Raw genomic sequence first — 24,550 nt, forward strand, 5'->3', positions numbered from 1 at the left:
TTACCAATATTCAAGATGATGACTCTCAGTTTCACAAATATCTGCATGGTTTTTTCTCTAGAAAAATACATTCAATACTGCAACTGTTCTCAGCCAGCAACTGAACCCCATTTAATTAATGTCTCTGTACACATAGAGAGCACACATTGTGTGCACACCTTCCTTCTGAGATAGACAGGCCAAACATGAGACAAGTTATTTTTAGTCATTAATTTGTTCCTCAAGTACATCTCTTAATATTGTCCCCTCGAGTAGTTTTGGGAGTAAATTATTTTGCTTCTTCCAAGGACAAGCACATTATTAAAGCAGCTTTTTTTTCGAAAGCTATGAGTAGAAAGAACACTTGGTTCAACTGTTATTGTTTTCTTCTGTATTTTTGGCTTCTTTTCACAAATCAAATTCTTATTAATTACAAATTATTATAGAACAAAACAGACAACCACCTCAGTAACACTGCTGTGAAAATAATGGAGCAAAGGAGAGAACTTCAAAGAAGGGCAAGAGAATGGGTGCAGCCTTGGGAATAGCATCACATCTGTGGCAATAAAGCCACAATTATAAACAGGGGATGAAAATCCAGATTCTCAATTGATTTATTTTTCTCTACATCTCGTGCTGTCTCCTGGAGTATGTTCAGTCAGAATCAAATAGAGATGCAATCAGAGCAGATCTTTTAAGTATTTATGCATTATTATCACATACTTGAACAAGAATGTTTCAGTTGCACTGAAACTTTAATAAACCTGGAAACACCAAAGAAGACAATGTCTTTTTTGCATATAAAATATATTTTAACATATACAATAAAAACATATATTACACACATGCATATATAGATATAAATATATTTCTGTAACTGGTTTTGGCTGGGATAGAGTTAATTTTCTTTATCGTAGGATGTAGGTTGCTATTTTAGGCTTGTGATGAAAATGGTGTTGCTAACAAATATGTCTACAAATAGCATATTACTACTTGCTACAAATCATCACAAAGTTATGGATTCACTTCCTGAAATTAGGGAGTTTTAAGGTTAATTGCACAGTTTAAAAATTAATTTCAATGCAAGTGGATAACTACTGCAGTGAGATTGAAAACCACCAAGTCTATACAAAGGAAAACAAAATAATGCATTCAAACAGAAATTAAAGATGTGACATTCACATCTTTATTGCACAGCTGTAGAGAGAAAAAGAAGTATTTTCTAGGCTGCTGACCTCAGTGATCTTACATTATTCTGCAAAGATGACATTAGAATATTTTTACCTTGCCACAGTGAAACTGTCGGGAGGCAAAAGCCGAGCAAGTTGAATAAAGATGTGATTAAGAGAAGCACAGAATCCACACCACTGTGCGTAATACAGCAGCAAGACATTCTGGAAAATGAAATGGAGAAGAGTTGGAGTATCTATGGGAGGTAATCTGCAGGAGGGAGGACTAGTTTTCACATCATTTAGCATGAGAACTCTTGAAATATGAAGGCAGATTTTTTCCTAATATTAATGACATTTGTTATAAGTTATTCACTGCTGCTGACTACTGAGTTAACACACAAAAATTCTTGGGGAATTCTCTTTCCATAAAGTCAAAATAAAAGATTATTTAGTTCAGGATCATTCCGTATAAGTGAAAATGCACCAAACACTTCCCAAGATTGCTTTACAATCTTAAATTCCTATATATCTAACACTAACTGTATGCTTCATGTGGGAGGGAAAAAATGATGTCCAGCCTTCTGCTTTCTGCCTCTAAGTGGCAAAGCAGGGGCTGGGGCTGCTGGAAACCAACTGGAGATGGCAGACATTCACTGCAGCCTTGAATGACAATGGATATTCCCTACTATCACATATTTTACAAAATCAAGGCAATTTAACTCAGGATGACATCAGTTTTCACGGCATGCAACTGGAAAGCTTTAGAATTCTTACAAAACACCGTATTTTATGTCCCAAGTAAGAAGAACATATCAATATTAAACACCCTCTCTTTAAAATCTGTGCCATCATCTCCAGCAAGCTGTTGAGTGACGAGTGGTACCTTGGCACTGAGGAACACGGTCTCGTGAAAGGTGCTGGTGGTCACCTCAGTGACCACACGCTCTTCATGGTCATGGACTGAAGGCTCATCCACCAGATGCCTTTTCAAGGGACTGTAGAGAACACTGAAATTTTTAATGAAGTTCTCTGAAATGAAATTGATACATAACAAAGTTATTTTGGTTTTGCAGAGGTGATTTTGGCACTTTTTGCTTTAGAATTCAGAAGAACTTAGGGAAAATACAAACTGAAATCTGGTTTCATGTCATTAATTTCTGACAGTTTGGTATCAATTCTTGAGTAACCACAACTGATGTAAAAAGAGGATAAAGCTTCGCTGTTGTTTATTTCTATTTTGCCCATCACAGTCTTGTCACTTGCCACACCAGACTTTATTCTTGTGTCAAAGTGCCATAATAATAATATTCTACTCTCCTAACCAAACATCTAAGTCATAAATAGTACCGTATCCCTTTTGTACATTATATTGAAAGGCTCCACTTAGTTGCTCATTTATTTGCATTTTTCTTCCATTTTTAATGACTTTCTCTGCAATTATTTTCTTTTGACCTTTAAATATCTGCTATTCCCATGCCATATGACCCTTTTGTCTACCAGTGACCACCTTCCTCTTTGTTCTACTTTCTCCTTTATTTTAAGATATTTAACAAGTAGCTGGCCACTGGTAAAAATTTAAAGTTAAGTTCCAAAGCCTGCTACTACCTTCAGCTACACTACTCTGAGCCTGAACTACATTCTCTAAATTGCTGCAAAGTATCAACAATATCCTTCTTTTCAACTTGGATAGAGAAGTATTATGCTGTGCATTAAACAATAAGAGTATCTAATAATCAAGACAAAATGTAAATCATGAAAAACAATAAAAATAATTGTTTGATCAAATAGAAAAAACTTTGTGCTTTTCTTTCCAGCATAAAAAACTAGGCACAAGTAAAACTGGCAGTTTTGTACAGACATACAAAATACCAGATCAACAATTTTATCTCTGAAATGCGAACAGCAGTACATTTATTTATTTACTACTCAGTCAGTCCTTATTTAAATATCCTTATTTACTATCCAGCATTTCATTTAAATCTCACACCAGGCCAAAAGAGGCTTTTTTTCTTTTTAGATCTCCAGATTTAGAATATCCATGCATGTTTAGTAACTGAATAAATAGCAACTGAAAAGAAGGGGTTAATTAAAGGACATATTTCTGAATTTTTAGAAACCATCTGTAAAGACTGAGATCTGACAAGAGTATTAAGCACCAATCTGTCTTGATATTATGATACATTAAGATCTTAAGGAATCAAAACAAAACTAAAATAAAAAGCACAAAACCCAACCATAAATCAGAGACTCCTTGATAAAATATGTAGAAGCAAAAGTTTTCTGGATGTTCAAGTGACGGAACAGAAATGTACTAAGTCTTACTCTGCAGAGAAACCCTGATCATGCTCAGGAAATCCTGTGACCTAAAAAATGTTTGAGACAGAAAGTACTGGGAGCACAAAGGGGAAGGAAATTTGTATGTCCTCATTCTGATCTTAATATTTCCTACGAGTCCTTTTACGGTCACTGAGGTTTTTGTTTGTTTTTCCAGAGTATTTTCCTGGGGGTTGGGATGGAGACAGGATACAGGGCTGCATGTGATCCTTAATAAGAACATGGCAATTTGTTCTATGTTGTGCATATTTTGTTCTTTGATTTATGGCAAAAGGGAAATGTAATCGGTGCTGTAAGAAGTGATATATGTTCTTGAGCAATTTATTTTAATAGCTGATTTTTTTTCCATGTTTACTTACATAGCTAACATTAAGAAATCCAGTATTTTCTGAAGGTAGACTCAGTTTTGCACATCAGCGTGACAGGCACATGCACACGGTTAGGAAAACTTTGTCTTATACACAAACTTGCAAATAAATCAGAGCTGCAATCCTTGGGTTGTTTTGTCAGGTTTGTTTTTGTGGGTTTTTGTTTTGTTATGGTTTTGTTTGTTTTCTCCTCCAATTCAGACAGGAAATAATAATTTGATTGGTAGATTTGGCCACAACCACTTCAAAGCTTTACCTTGTTACCTTGAAAATAGACACACTTTTCAAAATAAATTTAAAGCAATTTAAGTTGGTTTCAGAGGACCAGAGGATGGGGAAGTCTCTGCTGCTAAGTGGTCAGAATCTCCAAAAATTCTGTGATATTTTAGTTCACAGAACAGCTGAGCAAACACCAACATGCCTTTAATACACAAACATCTTCTGTAATCAGGTATTTTAGTTGAACAGAAATTTTTTTCCACACACAAGTTAATTTAGATTTTACCAATTCCACAAGTGCATCAGACAGTCAAGAATCACACTTTTTAAGGCTCACTTCTTATAAAGCAAATTATTTATGGTATAAGGAACTTAGTTCTTATGTCACTTAGAACATTATTCTGTTCTAGCCAACAGAATCATTCATAAATGCTTGGTTAACTATTAAGTAGAATAGAATAAATTGCAATTCACAATGTTAACTTCACAAAGTAATCTCACTTTTCAAAATGGCATTAAGTTTTCCATTCCTGCTTGGAAACACAATTTTCTGAATGCAAGCATTTGTATAATGAATACTGTACCCAGGGTAGGTCCAACAAGTGACTGATTCTGGTCCAGGACATAGTGCACTTCCTCTTTCAGGTCAACAATGGCAGCAAACTCCTTAAGATGAGTAGATCTTGATGCTCCTAGTCTCTCTGCATATATCCAAAACAGATTTGAATCCAGTAGATAGAGATTCAAGGTTTTGTTGGTCCTGCAGCTCAGACCAGTAATGTTCATGCTACTAATATTAAGGTCAGGAATAAAACAATTCCTATCCTCAATGTGAGGAATAGAAAATTGAGTGTTATCTTTCTTCCCATGGGAAGAAAATGCTACTTTGGGGGTCTGAAAGATGGTCTTCTCAGAACTAATGAGACTTAAAAAATGCCTGTTTACTGTCCTGCAACATGCAGTGTAATAGCTAAAGGGACTATAGAAACTTAAGAAATTGCTGCATTCTATGGTATTTGATATTACTTGAAAAAAGGTATGTTCCTGGAGGTAGAAAGAGTCCAAAGCTGCTTCTATCTCTAAAAAGTTACAGTGTGGCACATGGACTTTATTTGGTTTGATACCAAGAGTCTGGTTCACGCAGAGCTCACAGACATTGTGAGTTCTGGAGATGGAGTGCCACTGTGGAAGCACCACCGTGTTACAGCACGGGTACGTGGCTATGGGAAATGCTTCCGAGAACTTCACGTGTGCATCTGCTACAGAGGGATCAAAAGCTGGTGAATCTGAGTCTCTGTGCTGGAGATCTGGCTCAGCTGCCTGGCTTTTATTACACTTGTGGTATTCCAAGGCCACTTTGGTAATCTGGGTGGGAGGGAACAAAAGAGAGAAAAAATCGAGATTAACTGTACATAGTTCACTCAAATGCAGGTGTCTGTTGCAGGTTTAACAACATTATATGCAATTAGAGATGGAATTTCAGAAACATGAAGCTGACTAATCTTTGTTCTTTCAAAAAATTACAGAGGGCTCTGACTCGACAACAAAGTTTAATTTTCAGATCTTTCAGCATATAAACATTGAATATACAGAACAACAAAGTCACTTTAAAATATTATTCAGTCCACCACACTAATTGCAAGGTCCCCTATGCAACATATTTACTACAGTGCAATAACACTACATTTTATGACTAAAACCCACTACATGAACCATTACTGAGTAGAGGTTCCTGGTTTTCCCTCATTTTCCAATAGGAGGAGAAAATAAATGAAGGCATTCCCATATGAAAAGGGAACAGGGATTTCTTCTGGCATAGGTGGTGCACAGATTTTGTAACAATCACTTGAAGTGTTGAAGCAAGGTTTGTACTCTCCCATCCATGGGCAAATAATTGTAATACTCCAAGTGTACTCTGCACAGCATAACTTATTAAGGGAAGAAAGAAAACAGGAAAAAACCCAATCTGTCCCTCCATGCAAACATTCCTATGCTACATCACCAGTTAGCTTTTCATAACCAAGGGTAAACAAGCAGAGAAAAACGCACATGCATGGCCAACACAAGGAACTCCCTTTCTGGGAGAGAAGTAACAGAACATGCAAGAAAGAAAAATAAAAGAGGAAGCTTCCTATCAACCTTATTAACACACTGAACAAAATACAGAACATACACACTCTGCTTACAGAAGAACACTCTGACAGAAACTGTTAAAATTATCAAAGGGATGTTGAAATGTCACAGCCAGGAGGGTTATTGTGTCACAGGACTGTCAGTATTAACGTGTGGTCTACAGAAACCCTTCGTTACAGTCTTTTAGAATTAGTTGTTAGAAATTTCCATCCTGAAAAGGATGAACTGAATACTTGAAAAAAAAAACTTGGCCCCTCACACTATAACCTAGCCTGGAGATCTGGACTACCTAGAGAAACATGAGAAGAGATTATGAACAGAAAACCAGATGTGCAGTAAGAAATCTCACGTCAGTGAGCTGTGATCAGAAAAAAATTGCTGTGAGATCTTTCAACATTCAGCTTGAGAGCCTTGTTCTGTGCAACTGCCTTCCAGTCAAGTGGTTTCACTGCTTGATGAAACCCACAGGCTGGCTGCAGTAAACAGCTCTTCCCAGGGCAAAAGAGTTGCATAACATCTCACTGTCAAAGTGAAGCTATGCAAGGACAACTGGAATAGTCTGTATCTCATCTCACATTTTGATAAACACTGTTATTTAGTAGAATGAAATTTGAAATGGAGCATCCACCTTGGAACAGTGAGATAAAATGAGGTATCTGTCACAATTAAGCTCAGACCCCTGACTACAGCTGTCAAGTTTTAGTATTTTTGAAGTAACAAAAAATTATTTCACTTACTTCATCTAAAAGAGGATGAATTTCTTCTAGGGGATTATAAGGTATAAATATGAGAAGTGCTGGTCCTTTCTTCAGCTCATTGTTTAGCAGAAGGCTTTTCCCACCATGTGGTCTCAGCCAGCGTATGAGCATCTCCCGGTTTTCCAGGGCCCACTTGCAAATGTTCTCAGCAGTGAAGTTCATGATGTCTTTTGGGTAGATCTTGGAGGGGGAAAAAATAGATTGGTCCTCACTTGATTTAGTAACAAATGCAGTTCTTCAGTATGGCATGCTTTGTTACTGTAGTGACTAGAATTCTCTTTCTAAATGTAATGAGTGTCAGCAAACTTCAGCATTTCATACACCCTTTCCCTTTGGGAAAGCTTTCCAAACGCTCATCAGATTATAGTAACATCCACATGCAAAAAGGATTCTACCAGAGAAGCTCCTCTTTCTTTTACTACATCTTTATAATCTTGACTTTTACTTACTTGACTTACTACTCAATAGTACAATTTTTCTTTGTAAGTAAAAGAGCTCTAAACTGGTACCACCACATATTGTAATTTGTAGAACACTAGAACATTTTTCCCCACTATTTAGTCACCATATTAACTTGTTTTAAATTAGCCTTTTAAGACTCAAACATCAAGGCTATATTAAAAAACTGGTATTTCTCATTCCTGAATGCAAAGTAAAGAAATATAGAACAAAAGGAGCTCACAGGTTCTAGGATCAATTTTAATATATTAAGCCAAGTTTATCTTAAATAATTAGCATACAAAAGAAATTTTTATGTATTTTATGTTACTTCACCCAAAATAACCCTATTTTCCCTAGTCTCGAATAAATTACACACCACAATACCTATCTTCAGAGTTTACACTCAGGGGGCCAGTGTGGGTAGGTAGTGTCTCTATGCCAAAGAGTAAATCTGAAAGTTAGTATTTTCAAACTTAACTTTTCAAGAAGCAGGGAACATGGACTAAGAGTTATCATAATTTCAATTAATTTAATTTGTGTGATTTTTCTAATCAGTGCCATTTCTACCTTTAAGCCAAAATGGAAGTTTTCACTGTTCCTACTATCCCTCCACAAAATCTTTGTTCATATCCTCATTCAAGCAGTCTTCTAATTCTGATTGCTGATCATCCCTGCACCAAAGGAGAGTCCCTCCAGCCCGGGCAGTACTCACAAGGGATGTGTTGGCGTGTCTGTGCAGATACACAGTGCCAGGCTGCACCAGGGAGATCTCCTGTGCCACACGCTTATCCGTCACCACGCCAAAGCGGATCGTCCCCAGGTAATCTGAAAGGGCACATTGCAGTCCTTGAATGCAGTGACACTCTCTGAACTCCCCTGGAACACCACCCTCAAACACACAACAGGCTGTGTAAAGGCACAGAAATCTGTGAACAGTGACTGCCAATGCGGGTGATTACGGCAGAAGAAAGATGGCAAGATGCACAAACGTGTTCCCCTTCTGCACCCCAGGTACAGAGTCCTGTCTGTGGAACCTCAACTGTCCAAATTCTCCATTTGCTTAGGAAATATAGAATCTGCTATCACAGATGCACCTGGCTGTGGTTTATGGCATCTCAAAAGCCAAGATGATACACGTAAGGGAAAGGCATGAACATTGTTTAAGTGATGTACCTTTGCAGTAAATGTGTATTATTTATAAATATATATTCCACATTTATAAATATGTACACATAAAGATAGACTGCTTATCTTTATGTTACAAAAAAGTAATACAACATACAAACATGAAAATCACAGAACAAAATATGGAACAGGCTCTTTATCACATCAGTGGCACAGTAAAAAATAAGAACGAATAAGTATGAATAAGAAAAAATAAGTATGCATCTCCTTCATCTGCTGACAGGAAGGAATATTCATAAAACATATTAATTTTTAACTTTAAGGAATGTCTATCCCAAATTCATGACCCAAAAAGCAGGTATTAGTCATCACAATGCTTGCATGTTTAAACACAAACAAGAGGGTTTGTATTTTAGATTCACAGTGCAAAACAAGAGAGGGAAAAGCCTTCTCAGGCTGCCTTGCAGCAGCTCTAACTCCACCCAGGCCAGCACTGAGCTCAGTCACCAAGGGCTGACACAGCCCAGCCCACCCCGTGCCTCTGACACTGAGCAGGACAAACACTCCTGGGTTCACTCTAACAAGTGAGTGTGGTTCTGATCCTGGATGGGCTGAGCTGCACACGGGGGGTTTGAGGGAACTCTGCCCTGCTGTGTCCAGGCTGATCCCATCAGGAGCTTTTATGTGAGCAATCCTCAGCTGTAATGAGAGTCTCACACTCAGATCAACACCCAGAAACACTCAGAAGGGATTTATTCCTAAGGTACAAAATATGGCAAAACACGACTGAAGCACTTTGACATAACTCATTCACAGACAACTTAAATTATGAAAATGGAGCTTTTACCTTTCTTTAATGAATGTAATGCTGATGTGAAGAATGTTAAATAACCAGGCGGTTGAGGTGAAGCATTGAACTCAAAAAATCCCACAACTCCAGGCTGAAATAATAAGAATTAGAGTTAACTAAGCTATTTTCAAGTATAAATGTATGGGACTACAGTAAACACAACAGACTCCTAAAAGACAACAATGTTTACTGAAGAGCAGTCACTTTATGCTGCAACAAAAAATTTAATATTAAAAGACTGAATTGAAATCAGTTCTCATTCAAAGAAGAAGCTGTCGTTCAAAAGCTTATGTAAGAGAGAGGGGCTTTATGGATGCTACATTTCTAATTGTGTGTTTCCCATGTTTGTTCAACAAAAACAATTAATATTTGCTTTGCAACTTTATTTTGAACCAGCACAAAGATAAGAACCACAAGCATCATAAAGATTTCTTTTAGAACTGGAATATCATACATAATTTTTCAAAGTATAAAGGGCTTAAGCAGTAAGACTTTAATTGTTTATGTTGCATATAATTAGTATTTACATATGAATTCACACACTTTGTGTGTGAATACTTGCACTGCTAAGTGATCACTCCATCTTTAAGCTACAGTCACTGTAAATGCTTTCAGTACATCCTGCAAGAGTCAGTGAGAGACCAACTGCACAAAAATCCTGAGAACTCCATATCCCATCTGCATATCCATAAAGCTCTTCGAAGTGCCAGATACACAATTCCAAATTTAGAAGACTCATCCCAGAACAGGTCTATTGACTTTTCCAGGTGAATGATTTCCTATTAAAGTCAGGAGAGAATCTGGGAGAAGCTGACTTGGAATAAAAAGGTACACATCCCAGATTTTTCTTGTCCCAATATTTCAGTTAAGCTTTGATTTTAATTTTTCAAAATATAATCCATTAAAAATTACTATTAATTATGCTTTTGACTCATCACTTAAACGGGCTTAATAAACTTTCAGGACAGAGTAAGTGATGGCATTTGGTTACTTGGTGTTATTTGTTTCTCAGTTCCACCAGGGAACACAGAAGGCATTTGACACACAAAGCAACAGCACTCCAGGGACTGCTGTGGAACAGACTCCAGACTCACCTGGCACCCTTTGTGTGGCAAATACATTCTCACATGAGGATTTTTTTTTTTTTTTTTTTTTTTTTTTTGAGTTCTACCTATAAAATTAATTTCTTTTAAAATCATGAACATACATTTTACTAATAATATTTTACATGTCATTATTAATATGAATTCAGTTATTCATATCAGCCTAACACACTGATTTAATTCAGTATGAATTAGCAATGTGAAGATGTTCACCAATAACAACATTGCCCATTCCAGCTCATGACTTCTCTTTTTAGGCAGGAATTCTCTTTCATGGATGAATGCTAAGCATAAACCCCTTGTTCATAAAGATTCTTCATGAGGTACCCCAAGAAAATGATGAATAATAAAAATGAGTTATAAGCAATTAGGGAAATTTCTGCTACAATAATTATCAGGAATTACCAAGAAGAAAATAAAAACAGAACTAAATAGTAGTGTAAAGAACACAGCAAAACAATAGCACTAGGGTTCTCTTTTAAACAACATACAGGTTATTAATTAATGTTCATCTTTTTCTCTTAGTTCCAAACTAAGACAGTAAAAAGAAGCAATTCCTTCTAAAAAACTTTGAAAGCATCCAACTGAAGCAAAATAAGGAGACAGATAAGATAATCAAAGTTTTAGCTTCCCATTTCCTAGGACTATTTTGAATACTAATCCTGTACCAAGAGAATTTAGGACACCAAAGAGTGAATGAAAGGAGAGTCAAAAGTGACAGTAAAATGTGGCAAAAAGCCAGAAGTCAGATGCAGAAGTATTTATAATGTTATTTAAAAGATAACATTCTGATTCCGACTGCCAGCTCTGCTTTACACTAACAGAAGTTTAAGATTTCCAGATTGTGAGTAATGTTTCCAAACAATAATTTTTGTAAAGTGTTTTTTTCAATTAAAAAAAAAAGTAGTTGCAGAATATATGCTACTATCCACTAATATATACTACACTACTATATATACTACTATTTACTAGTCCTCTATGCCTAATCAGTAATCTGGCTAATTAATGTCCTTTTAATCATCATCCCAGACCAGTTAAAGTTTTTTGCCCTGTTACAGGGTGCAATTATACATATGAGGAAAGGGACTAAAATACTGCATTTTCAATAATTTTCAATAAAATACATTGTCAAGTACCAATAAAGTTTTCCTGTCTGTAAGAATTAATTTTTTAACAAGACTGAACACTTCCAGGTATTCCAAGTAACAACAGTTCTTGCTCTGTACAGTGTTTGCAGGAAGGGCTTTGCAGCAAGCCTGAGGACGTCATTAGTGAAGACTTCCTAGGGCCATCTTCTAATGGAACTCATATATGGAAATACAAAATCATTAATTGTACTCAAGCCTATTTCTTGCGTGGTCTCTACACCACAGGAATGGAAAGTGATGTGAGATGCAATCAAACCAAGTACCAGATTTACCAAGCATCTCGACAATTATCAAGCAGCAAGTTCATGGAAACTTTAAGAATGAACAGAGATTTTCAGATGAGTAATTTCTCCTGGAGAAAAGCCAGCAGTTTTATTACTGAACCATGCCTCAAACCTATCACAGCTCTTGGAAGGAATAAGCAAGCATGTAGATGACTCCCTGCAGCATGCTGTAATTCCATAAAGCCTAGAATAAGTTACCAACCACTCTTGAAGAAAGGAAGGTGAGAAGAAATAATAACAAAGGCCCTTTTCCAGATTAGTAAAAAAATAAAAAACAGTTAGAAATTAACGTTTTTCAGCAACCAAAGACAGCCAGCCAGGATGTGTACTGATACTCAAGTTAATATTTCTATAAGCACTTTAGAGAAGGGAAGAAAGCATGAGGAACAAAATTTGCAGGGGCTGGTGGGAGTCACTGAAACTACAGCTGACTTGAAGAGTTGTAGAAAGGCAGCATTAAATGACTGCAATGAAAAAGCTCTGAAATTTAAAGGCCAAAAAAGTGAAATAATAGGAACAAAAGATAAGACAAATCCCACAGCTACCGATTAGTTTACAACTTGATAAATGCTTTTAATATTCCAGTTACTTCTATCCCAATTTGTAATTTAAAAAAAAATGTTTTGGCTAGATTGCACTGAAGTAAAGGAGGTGATTTTTTCAGACTCTCAGACTTGCACAGGCAGGCATAAAATTCCTGCCTCATTTTATCTGTGAACATGGGAAGGAAAAGACCAAGAGGAAAGGAATGTGTCTTCTCTGGGGAACAGAAGAACCAATATCACATACCACTAAATCTGTAGAAATGCAAAGAAACTGCTGACTGATCCTAGATTAAATTTACATTTAACATCATTTTCCAATGATATTAAAATCATTGTGTACCCAGACCTGAAAGCAAATTTTCACCTCATTTAACACAGGCACTGCACAAGAGCCAGCTGTATCTGTCTGTGTCAGGTCTACTCAGCTGGCTGATGCTCAGGAAACATTCCTGCACAAAGACAGCAAAGCAGAAAGCTGACATCATGTTAAGAGACACAGCAGCCACTTCCCAGAGACACCAACTCCTCTCCTACTCCTCCCAAAGCCAGAAAAGGATGAATTCCCTGAGCACATTTAATTTTCCTAAATGAGTGAAGCTTTTTGTCTAACTACAGTGGCTTCCTGTTTTTTCCTCTGTGCCTCAGGAGGCCAAGGCCATCTCTAGCAGCTGGGGCAGTCAGATGAGGAACGAGAGATGCCAGTTTGGATTAAAATGAAACTGTTACATCCCTGCAGGTAAGAAAACAAAAGAAATCTGATCAAGGTACCTTGAGTTATGGCAGGAATTGTACATCTTTCTGCTCATTTAACTTAGATTTTCCCTAACATTCCAAGATTGTAACTGCTTTCCAAATGGCACATTTTCCTTGCTCTCAAAAATTAATTCTTATCCATTTCTAGTTTTACACTACTGTCATTCTACAACCCCAAAGAAACCAACCCCAAATACCATCAGAGAATGCAGGATCTCAACTTCCCAGGGTTCAACCAGATTTTTTTTTTCACGGGGATTGAGCGTCCTCTAGTGAGAGCAACGCGGCATATCACGACAGTCGTGATGAGGTCGAGGAACGAACAAAAGACCAAGTAACAACCACCACCTGTTCTTACATTTAACCGGATTCTGCTCATCAGTATTTACTCTAGTTTGCAGAACCCATTTGCTATCAAAACACAGGACTGAAAATTAGACAGTGATGATGACAAATCTTTCAAATTATTTTGAACTTGAAATTAATTAGCTTTTCAGTGAAATCACAAAAACATGATTCACCAGCAGATAGTGTCCAAAGTACCCTAAAGCAGTCCTTGACAGTCTTCTGTCCTTTCCCTTCTGCTAAAAACTAGTATTTTTTATAAAGAGAAGATCAAAAGACAAAGGAAGACACTAGCCAAGGGTCTCAAAACAGCAATTAGTTTGTGCCATACAGGTCCCAATTTCCCATAACCTACTCTATTCCCCAAACTTTCTCACTTCTTAAACACAGGAATCACCCCTAGATTGTATCTTCTCCTACAAGAGGTATCAATTTCTCAACTCGCACAGAAAACATTGTAAAACGTTCACATTTCTGACTGAAGTGATGAAACAACCTGTTCATTTCTAGTTTCAAACGAACTTTTCCTTTGTGTCTACGGTTTTCTCTGCATTCATCTTCATAAATAATTATGTTTCTTTCAACTTATCTGTATCTGTTACTTTTGTATCCCCTCCTTCCCCTCTACCATAACTTTACAGAGGCAAGAAAGACACTGAGTGCCTAGAGCCATGGTCCGGGACAGAATCTTAAGGATAAATGACTGCAGAACAACACAGCAGAACACCTCTGCTCTAGGGCCATTTCAGCAAAAAAACCAACCAACAAATGCTGAATGTAAACTTCAACTCAGCACTTGGAGTCACAGATTTTCAAGCATAGGAAGAGGGAAAGTCTGAACGCAGAAACAAAAATATCTGTTCAACTGCTAAACAGTATTTTAAAATATTTTTTGTTGTCCCCTAAACTCGTGTTTTATCTTAGTCTTGTTCCAGTGGAAGTACACCTCTTACTGTAAAGCAAATTTAAGCTTAATGACAGTATTAGCTATAGTTAAGTTAGCTCATTAGTAACCTTCTGCAGTCTACCAATAAATAATACAAACCAAAAACCAACCATGGATTTTTTAAAATCTCTTTAAGAGGCAAAGAAATGTTTTATGATTTTGGAACAGCAAAACTGAAGCAATGGAAGGACAACAGAATTGCATGGATTACACAAAGTATCAGCACCAGAGACAGGCCACAACTCACAGTCCCTGCTTAAAACACTGGAAAACCAAAGCCAGCAGTCGTTCCTGGCATGACCAGCACAGCACCTACCCCAGGGACACTCCCAGTTGTGTCCCCTGTGCAGCACAGCCCATCCTGCAGCAGGACCAGGCAGGGGAAGCTGCCACGGAGCAGCACAGCCCATCCTGCAGCAGGACCAGGCAGGGGAAGCTGCCACGGAGCAGCACAGCCCATCCTGCAGCAGAACCAGCTGCCACGGAGCAGCACAGCCCATCCTGCAGCAGAACCAGCTGCCACGGAGCAGCACAGCCCATCCTGCAGCAGGACCAGGCAGGGGCAGCTGCCACGGAGCAGCACAGCCCATCCTGCAGCAGAACCAGGCAGTGGCAGCTGCCACTGAGCAGCACAGCCCCATCCTGCAGCAGAACCAGGCAGTGGCAGCTGCCACTGAGCAGCACAGCCCATCCTGCAGCAGAACCAGGCAGTGGCAGCTGCCACTGAGCAGCACAGCCCCATCCTGCAGCAGAACCAGGCAGTGGCAGCTGCCATGGAGCAGCACAGCCCCATCCTGCAGCAGAACCAGGCAGTGGCAGCTGCCACTGAGCAGCACAGCCCCATCCTGCAGCAGAACCAGCTGCCATGGAGCAGCACAGTCCATCCTGCAGCAGGACCAGGCACCCCAAGGTGCACCACAGGCTCTGCTCCAGTCCCAGACACTGCAGGGGCCCTCCCAGGTGCTCCCCACTGCCACAGCACTGATTTATCAGGTTTTCCACGCTGCTGTGACAGCCTGGGCTTTAGTAAGGTTATGGTACTTCTGCACTGTGCACTACACAAATGAAGAGTTATAAAGGGATTTGAAATGGCTCTGTTGTAAGCACATTTTGTCTAACTGGAAGCTATTATTCCACCAGTATTGTTACCAATCTTGGCACCTCTGAACACAAGAGACCAAAATGAATAAAACACCATGTACCACTGGATTAAAATCATCAAGTTACTGCATACAAAGAGATTAGGAGCTCTCAGTTCAACTGGTTTCGCATTTGTTTTCAATTAGAAAACTTATCCTACTAGAAAAGCTTACTATTCTTTAAAAATTAAAGTAATGATTGTATATTTCCCAACTTCAGACTGCAAGATTTTTGTGGAAAGATTTCTCCCTTCTCTCTTGTTTGTATGTAACAGTTTGGTGAGGTAACAACTCTGATTGTTGTCTCTACATACTAAAGTAAATTAAGAGCATCACTAAATCAAAATAGTAACTATACAGGGAATCAACATTATGAATTTGTCATTTCATATTCTTATGATTTTAACAAATTTATAGGGCACTGATTTCAAGATCCTGAAAATAAACTACTACTTTGGAGCAGATCAAATTTAATCCTTAAACAAGTCAAACTCTTTCTAAACCACAGTGGTAAAGCTAGAGAAGAGAGACAAGTACCTCATAATTTGAGAGGAAATCTAGTAATTTTGATCGAGACGAGATGTAGAGTAGTGGTGTCATCACCCGGCGAACAAACTTTTCAATATAAACAGCACTCATAGGGCCTTTGTATTCAATTGGTCCAAAACTAGTACCAAAAAAAATAATAGAACATTAAGACTTAAATTAACAGTAGAGAGTCCCTCCAGGGGGTGGCAGGTAGGAGCTACATAGACAGCATGCTCAGCCTCTAGGGAATTGCTCTCTGTGTTTTACCAGTGGCTTCTCTAACTGATGAGGGAGGTGTGTTAGCAGAGGGAAGCACCAGACCACCTGTGGAAGGGGCAGAGTGTTGGTGAGCATGAGGGATGGAGACCACTTCTGAGTCCCTTTAAAGAACTTGGGAAAACTCAGGTATAAATTACAGACCATATATGTATCTTTCCACTTCTTCTGAAGTAAACACACATGACTTCAAATACAGATCTGAAAAAGGTCACTATTTGCCCTTGTATTTACAGTGTCTCAGACAGTATAAAAAGGTGCAATATTTTTATACAGGCTTTTACGAGCAGCAATCAGTAGAGCAGGGACAAATTCAGTTGCACTGCTGATGAACAGACTCAGCAAAGCTCCAGTCTCCCCCTCAGCCATCTAATAAAACAGCTCACACAATGTTAGGCAGTGCTAAAACGTAAGGTGGGTTGGGGCTTGCAGCTGTGAATTCCAGAGGTTCTCCTCCTAATTATCAATGAATTGGACAAAGCATCATTGTCCCAAATGAAATCAAACACAAAAAGCAGAAAGAATTAGTCCATTTCCACTGAAGAATTCAATGTGATGCATTTTCAATATAGCTTGCACACACAGACACACTGGAAAATACCCAGCTCACACTGAGATCCCTGTATGGAGGTGCTTCAAAATGGTCTCCTGGAGCCCACTAGACCATTCTACATCAGTTTATTACAGTTTATTCACAGCAGTACTCTCTGCTCAGCATGTCACATGCCCAGGGCACCACATGAGAGGTTTAATATCTCAGGCATGAGGGGTGTATGCCCTTCAGGATTTTATGGAGTATCAATAGGGATTTACACCTCATCTTGTTATAACTCTGTTTAAGGTTACTGATGACATCAAGTGCATCCATTTACTGTGTTGCAATTTCAAGGTCAAGTAAGTTTTGATCAATGTACATCCCAGTGGGATTGCAGGGTTCTTTAGTTACCATTTGAATTATGCCTATAATTATTACAAGTTCAGCTAACAAAGACTAGGACTGTTCCTCCTCAATGCATAAATTCCCCCAAAAAACAAAATTAGCCTCTGTAATGAAAGAGAGCTGCAGTTCAAGACTAGCAAAATAAAATGTAAAATACAAGGGATTGAATGCTTTTATGCAGTGTTAGAAACTGTGTTTCCTTACCTCCTGCTCCACACAGAGACAAAAAAAGGATAATACATACAAATACTAAAAAATAAAAGTGAGCTTATATTAAATTTTATACAATGATAGCTTTGGGGGAATAAAAAGTAAGTGCAGAGTTCAAAATTAGAACAAGGTCTTCAGTATGTAGTGCAATTTAAATACGCACTTAAATTCCACTAACCTCAACAACCCTTAGGTACATTCTTTAATGCCATCATAAATGAGGACCAGTTGTTATAATCCATCCACTGAGCAAGCAGACACCAAAAATTAATATGTAACTCTGAATTATTTTCACTGGAGGCAGAACTTCCAGGAGATGCACAGGCAACCCAAAATTTCCATAAGGATGAAGAATTGAAGAATTGCCCAGCATGTCATTAAACTGACAGTTACAGCCCTACCTGGCACCTGAGTAGCATACAGGATGAGCTCACCTAGAATCTACCCAAAAACTATTTCCTGAAGCCAGAAATGTAACATTTTATATGACACCTTTGTTTCCCAAAACAACAGTAAAAAACCCAGACTGTACATAGGAAATCTTACCTCCGATGGTACAAGTGTATCACAGGAAAATAAAAGAAATGCTTCTGCTTCCTGCATTTCCCCTGGTTCCACCAGCAATTTATAGCCACAAACAGCACCTGCAAAGCAGGTAAAAATTCACAGCTAACAAAGTACATTACTGTGACCTACTTTATCCAAGGTGTACTTGATGTACTTTTTCCAATCCATTTCATCTGATATTTTCAGGGCCTTTTCAACTCAGTATTCCATATCTGTCACAGACTTTTTTTAAACTATTTTTGTCATTCTGCATCAGCAATCCTTTTGGCCACTATTCTTTCCAGCTTTTACGCTTCTTAATCTAAATCCTTCAATTTTATTTATTTAATCATAACTCACATTAATTACTTTCTCTGCAGAGTGGAGCTCAACAAGGGGAGGTTTAGGACAGCTGCACCTGTGAAGTGTTCACAGGCACCCAACTGTTTTGAAAGCAGTGCTGTGGTTACAATCTTTATGTGATTACCAGTGCCTCCAAGGATCTCAGAACTGGAAGCAAAATCTGTGGAATTTCTGTCTGAAGCCAGGTGAAAAAATATGAAAACACTTTACAACAAGAAACTTGTGGGCTTCTCAAATGCAGAAATAACAGACGTATGAGAGGTATGAGAGGTATGAGAGGCTGTCTCAATTTATTCTACCACTCTGTATGCTAAATTAAAATTCAGGTGACTGATGAGTTTCCCTAAAATGATTCAAGTCCTGCTGTTTCTCATGAGAAGACAGAAACCAGCAGCAGCTTGGACACTGAGAAGCTCTCAGGTTCTGTTTCAGCCCGGTGTGTTCCCTGGCGTTACCTGGTCTGACAGTCTGCTGGCCACACGCTCTATCTCTGCCCTCGCTGCGATGGACTGCCCGCACCAGGGCGCGTAGAAGAAATAGAGCACGACCTCGGAGTCCTGCCGGAGCTGCTCCGCATAGTCCAGCTGCCCCCGGAAAAGGTCAACCACTGCGGATCTCGGGGGGAAAAAATGCACTGGAAGCTTCGCTGGCATTGTGACATCTTTTGCACGGCTGCAGGAAGAAAATTAGGAGTGGTTATTGAGACTGTACAGCAGTAGTTAAAAAAGTGTGCCCAAAGCCCTAAGTTTTAATCTGTGCAAAATGCATGCAATGACAAAACTTTAGAAATTAATGCAAAATTACTACAATTTATGTTATCTGAGTTAGTTTCACAAAACACTAAAAACATCTAAAGATCACCCTTCACAAGCTTTAGAAAGTCACACTCTGATACCATGCAAAATGTTTATGGCTCACACTCTTATGGTTGGCTGCTGTTGAGCATAAAATTACCATGAAGAGTGATTTCTTTGGATTTCTTCCCTGGCCTCATCCTCTTTTAACACTTGTACCTTAGGTAACAGCACCCTGATAAGAAAAGAGATACTGGTCATAAAGTTTTGTGATGTGTTGTTTATATAAACAGAGCCTATTACCCTGCCTTATGCTTTGTTTTACAGTATTCTATACTTCCATTCTTTTATATTGTATTAGGAAAACATACATAAATGTGCGCTAGTTTATTTTACTGAGCAGAGCAGGAACTGCAAACTGTTCAGGACACATCAATGTAAGGACAACATCAACAAATAGAGAGTCTAAATTTAAAGAGATTATGACAGATGAAGTTAAGAGAAATTTAACTGGCCAGTAAGTAATATGAAGAACATAAATCAAGTACTCAAGAAACCCTTTCTATCTAATCAGCAATCAGATAATCCAGAATTTGGGACTTCCAAGGTGTTCAAAAGTTGCTATGGTATAATCTGTCTTAAATGCAAGTGAATGATCATACTCTCTTTTTATATTGTCTCATTTTAAAATTTTTCACTAGCTGAACTTACACTAGAGTAAGCCAGACTGAACACTGGACAACATTGTCATGCTCAGTTTTGCCATGGTTTGTAATGGGACAGGAAGTTTTAGGAAAGACTGTGCATTTTTTAACTTTGTGTGCATTTCTTTTACTTTGTTGCAATAAAAAGCTAATACAAGAATCTTATTATCTGATATTTGATCCTTCTCAGGTTAAAATTTTAGTAATTGCGATACTGTCAAACTCATATATTAAGCAACCTCCTAAAAACTCTGCCTCCTAAGCAACCTCCTAAAAACTTTCAAACTTTACAATCTATCTAGTTTTTAAGTACTTTTGTCTTTATAATACAGCAAAAAACTGTAGTGTAGCTCTTCTCTCATTTCCAGGCTTCTCACTTTAACATTTTAGAATTGCCCCTGGTATATATCACAAGTTATAGAAATTCTTAATTTGTATATAAGAGAAAATTGCTTCAAAATCAAATCTTAAAAATCAGAATTTTGAAAATACTAAATGGTTCCTCCTGCTTATAATTCATTCATTTCTCCACTCACAACATTATGTTTTTATACAGACTATCAAAAATCTACTTTTTCTATGGACTTCTGTCTGTGTTCTTTCCTTTCTCTCCCAACCACCAACTCAGCACCTCCTTCCCAACCCGAGTTCTTCAGTCAGCTCACAACCAACACCTCTGGTTCCCTGCCATTCCTGCACCCCACACTTATCCAAACTGCAGCTTCTTCCCAAGATTTCTGCCTGCCAGCGGGACAGGACACAGCTCCAGAGTGAGCTCTGGCACACACACACTGATCAGCTGCTGAAAGCACAACACTTCCTCAGAGACACCAGCTAGAATTTCTCCTCTCCATCTAGTTTAATGAAAACTGACAACCTCACTATGTTTAAAACCTCTGCTTCCTCTACTGAATTCAACCAAAGGAGAATGATTGGTTCAAGAATTACAGTGTAAGACTTAAAAATTAGATAATGAATTGGCTCCAAATTGCAAGAACGGGTAGAACACATCGGTAGAAGTCCCGTGACATGAGTGAGTCATAAACTACACAACTGCCTTCAAATATCATTAAAACTCCAGTAATTATTAAAAGCCAAAACATAATAAATCGATAGCTAACAGCTGCTTAAGGAGACGTGCTAAGTAGTGTCTTCCTCTGCAATACCAAACATATAATAGAATACCTTGACTAATTTCCCTAAGAAAACCCCTAAAATTGACACACATAGAAACTGAGCATTACGTAAGAAATTACACACAAACAGGAGATTACACAAATATAATCACAAACTGTTTATTAAAACACTGATTGTGTTATTTAGCTGCTGCCAGAGCCTACAAAAACTTAAACTTTCCATGAGAACATCCTGGCAATAAAGGGAAACACATGCAAGCGCCAACAGGGCCAGTAGCCCCTTTGATTGCACAGTCCTAGAGTGGGGCTGTCTCAAAGATATTTGCATAGTGCCAGAAATAACTCAGGCTCTACACCACAGGCTTTCCATTAACAACCCATGCTAGGTCAGTCTCATTTGGCTATTCCTTGAGCCACTATAAACCTGCAACACTTCAAATCCCACTAATGGACTGCCTTGTAGTACAGGAATTTTCCCTTTCCATACTTTTTATCCATTGATCTCGAAAGTTATCTATTGTAAGAGCAGTGGTAGTACCTATGCCCTGGTGCTGCTAGTAAATCACACTGACATGTGGTGAGAAACTATGTCCTGTATTTATAGTTAACATGCGCAATTAACCATGCTCCAAATTGCACAAGGAATTTTACACCTGAATTTTCTATATTTCTGACAGCAACCAAACAGGGAATACCTATCTCATATTAGTTTGTCTATTTAACTACAATCTGAAAAGCTGAACCCTTTTAATCAAACTTCTCGATTACAGGGCAGTGAGAACCACATTCCAATCACATTCCATCTGTGAGCTTTCAAACACAACTGGCAATAAAATGAGAGGAATATGCACATTTTAAATAGAAGAGAGCAGGAAGTATCATTGTAAGTATAAAAAAAAAGTATTATTTTCTTAGTAATGTGACACCAGAGAGGTGATTATGTCCAGAAATCCTTCACTATACATTCTGAAATATGGCAAGAGCTTTACAATCGCATCTACATTATCTGGTCACCGTGAAATAGAGTCTCCTGGAATGGAGGCACAGATGCTCAGAGGCACTCATTCATAAACTTAAAATTCACTCTGATTCAAGCAATACATCCTTTGTGGACACGTAATCAAAGAAGGCCTTAGCATTTTTCAGAAGCATGACCTGTGAACCAAGTGTTTCATGGAACAAAAATTTGTCAGATGCTGCGGAACAGGGACATAATCAGTACCTTGTAGCCTCCTCCTAATCTCAAAATTAAACCCCAAGTGCAGTAAATGTTCTTAATACAGTATGACCTGGGGCACTTAACAGTCACCTTGACCTAAAACCCATCCAGAAGATTTAGAGCCTGGTTTAGGCTGCAGAACCAGCAGCCTGTGCCCACCGTTCACTGCCGCCGCTCCCCGCCCCTGCAGCACAAACATCTCCTGGTTCCACGTACACCAGCTCCGGGCAAACAGGAACTGGAGAGCCCTTTGCAAAGAAGGAACTTCCAGCTTCCAAGAGGAGCACCACCAGAGTGGCACGGGAACCATGGAACACCTTTCTGTCTGAAGCAGGTGCAGGCAAAGGGGGTGTTGATATCAACACATGAGCCAGGGCAGCCTCGTTCGGCCCCGCCGAGGCCGAGAGCGCTGAGGGCAGGGCTGCGGCCCAGAGCCCCCGCGGCCCTTCTGCAGCAGCGCCAGGGCCCAGTCACCGCTGGAGATGAGCAAAAGCAGCTCCATCTCAACAACGAGCCTGTCACAGGGCCACAGAATGGTCAGGCTGGAAGGGATCACAGTACCTTTGGTCCCACCTCCCCGCTCGGGCAGGGTCACTCCAGAGCACACGGCACAGCACTGTGTCCAGATGGTTCTGGAATATCTCCAGCGAGGGAGACTCCACAGCCTCTCTGGACAGTCTGTCCCAGTGCTCGGTCACTCACAGGGAAGAAGTTCTTCCTCATGTTCAGGTGGAACTTCCTGAGCAGCAGCTCCTGCCCGTTGCCTCCTGTCCCATTCCCGGGCCCCAGGGAGCAGAGCCTGGTTTATCCTCAGACACCGCCCTGCATATCCCGATACTGCCCTCAGGAGCGGGAGCCCCCGCGGATCTGCCGCCACAGCACGACACCCCGGTGGCACAGATGTCTCTTAAAACACTTCGCTCCCTCCCCACCCACGTTCTTATCGCCCCTGCCCACACCGGGACTGCGCTGCCATCCCGCTGAGGGGGACACGGCGTCCCCCCGACACAGAACCGGTCAAAGTTGCCTTGGGGACCGCATGTGGTGGGGCTCGGGAGGAGGATCCGTCCCCCAGCCCGGGGATGTCCGTGCCCGACGCGGCCCGGCCGCAGCGGGTACACGGCGCCGGGGGCGACCCCGGCCCGCCGGGTCCCGCCGGCGGCTCTGCCCAGGCCCCGGAGCAGCACCGCCTCTGGGAACGGCGGCCGCTCCGTCCTGGCCGAGCCCCGGGTCCGCCCGTTCCCCCGCCGGTACCTGCAGGTGACTTTGAGGGCGACGAGGAAGGCGCAGCCCAGCACGATGGCCGCGCCGCACAGCAGCTCGGGCCGCCGCGCCATCAGGGCAGCGCGGGGCCGCAGCCGCGGGGCCGCCGCGTCGCCGGGGCCGCCGCACACCGACATGGCCCGGCCGAGGGGGGCAGGGCCGCGGGCCCCGGGCCGCTCCCGCTCGCACACGTCTCCCAGCGCCCGCCCGTGAGGCGCGCCGGGCCGGGCGGGGCCGCCGCGCCGCCCGCCAACCCGCCGCCGCCACGTCCGCCCGCCCGAGCAGGCGCACAGCCGGCCGGCGCTCCGCGTCCTGCCCGGGCACCGGGAAAACCGGGACGGGGATGGCTGTGCTCCCTCCTGCACTCGGCGCCGGAGAGTGCTGTGCTCGCATCTTGCCCTCAGCATCGGCACCGTTCCCAGTCCCGTGGCCGGGATCAATGGATAAATAATCCCCGAGCCCCCCGGCAGCTATCCCCAACAGCCCCACCCGCAGCCAGGAAGGATTCCACACCGGCCGTACAGAACAAGGATGTCATGTTTAGTTTTGTCTAGAATTACTTCCAGTGATTTACAGAGCACTTACATTAAACAATGAAAGCATAAAATTGAGAAAACAATTCGAAAGGCACACGATACAATCAGGTTTTGTCACACAAATAACAGTGTCCATAGTACTCTGTCTCACGCTCATTTTATTAGAAACAATGTAAAAAATCAGCACTGCAGCAGGTGGCATTTCAAGCACCAAGCTACGTTCCTACTCCCGTGCACTGCAGCCCAGCCTGGGAGGAGCAGTCACTTCCAAGAGCCCCGAGCTATGGCTGAAGCACACGTAGTAAGGTGTTGGTTTGAAATCAGTTGTGCTTCTGTGAAGTGAAAGGGACACAGCATCCATGGCGTGCATGGCCAGCACTGAACTTTGGTTCA

At 40.4% G+C, this 24,550-nt stretch overlaps 1 protein-coding gene across 2 annotated transcripts in view; it reads right to left on the reverse strand.

Moving 5' to 3' along the window:
* Positions 1 to 23,857, reverse strand: part of TXNDC11 (thioredoxin domain containing 11) — a 27,811-nt gene extending 3,954 nt beyond the window's left edge. The window contains exons 1-10 of one of the 2 annotated variants that reach the window (XM_063413957.1): positions 23,613 to 23,857; positions 18,961 to 19,177; positions 18,143 to 18,240; positions 16,180 to 16,309; positions 9,377 to 9,470; positions 8,117 to 8,229; positions 6,943 to 7,143; positions 4,657 to 5,437; positions 2,035 to 2,180; positions 1,264 to 1,373 (exon numbers count right to left, since the gene is read on the reverse strand). In XM_063413957.1, the coding sequence (XP_063270027.1) occupies positions 1,264 to 1,373; positions 2,035 to 2,180; positions 4,657 to 5,437; positions 6,943 to 7,143; positions 8,117 to 8,229; positions 9,377 to 9,470; positions 16,180 to 16,309; positions 18,143 to 18,240; positions 18,961 to 19,177; positions 23,613 to 23,758 (2,036 nt within the window). In that variant the 5' untranslated portion in view covers positions 23,759 to 23,857. Of the gene's footprint in view, positions 1 to 1,263; positions 1,374 to 2,034; positions 2,181 to 4,656; positions 5,438 to 6,942; positions 7,144 to 8,116; positions 8,230 to 9,376; positions 9,471 to 16,179; positions 16,310 to 18,142; positions 18,241 to 18,960; positions 19,178 to 23,612 lie in introns of those variants that run through there. The other variant, XM_063413958.1, reaches the window with a different exon arrangement.
* Positions 23,858 to 24,550: the final 693 nt, after the last annotated feature.

This window comes from Prinia subflava, chromosome 17 (assembly GCF_021018805.1).
Source record: "Prinia subflava isolate CZ2003 ecotype Zambia chromosome 17, Cam_Psub_1.2, whole genome shotgun sequence".
In the NCBI taxonomy this organism is placed as follows: Eukaryota; Metazoa; Chordata; class Aves; order Passeriformes; family Cisticolidae; genus Prinia; species Prinia subflava.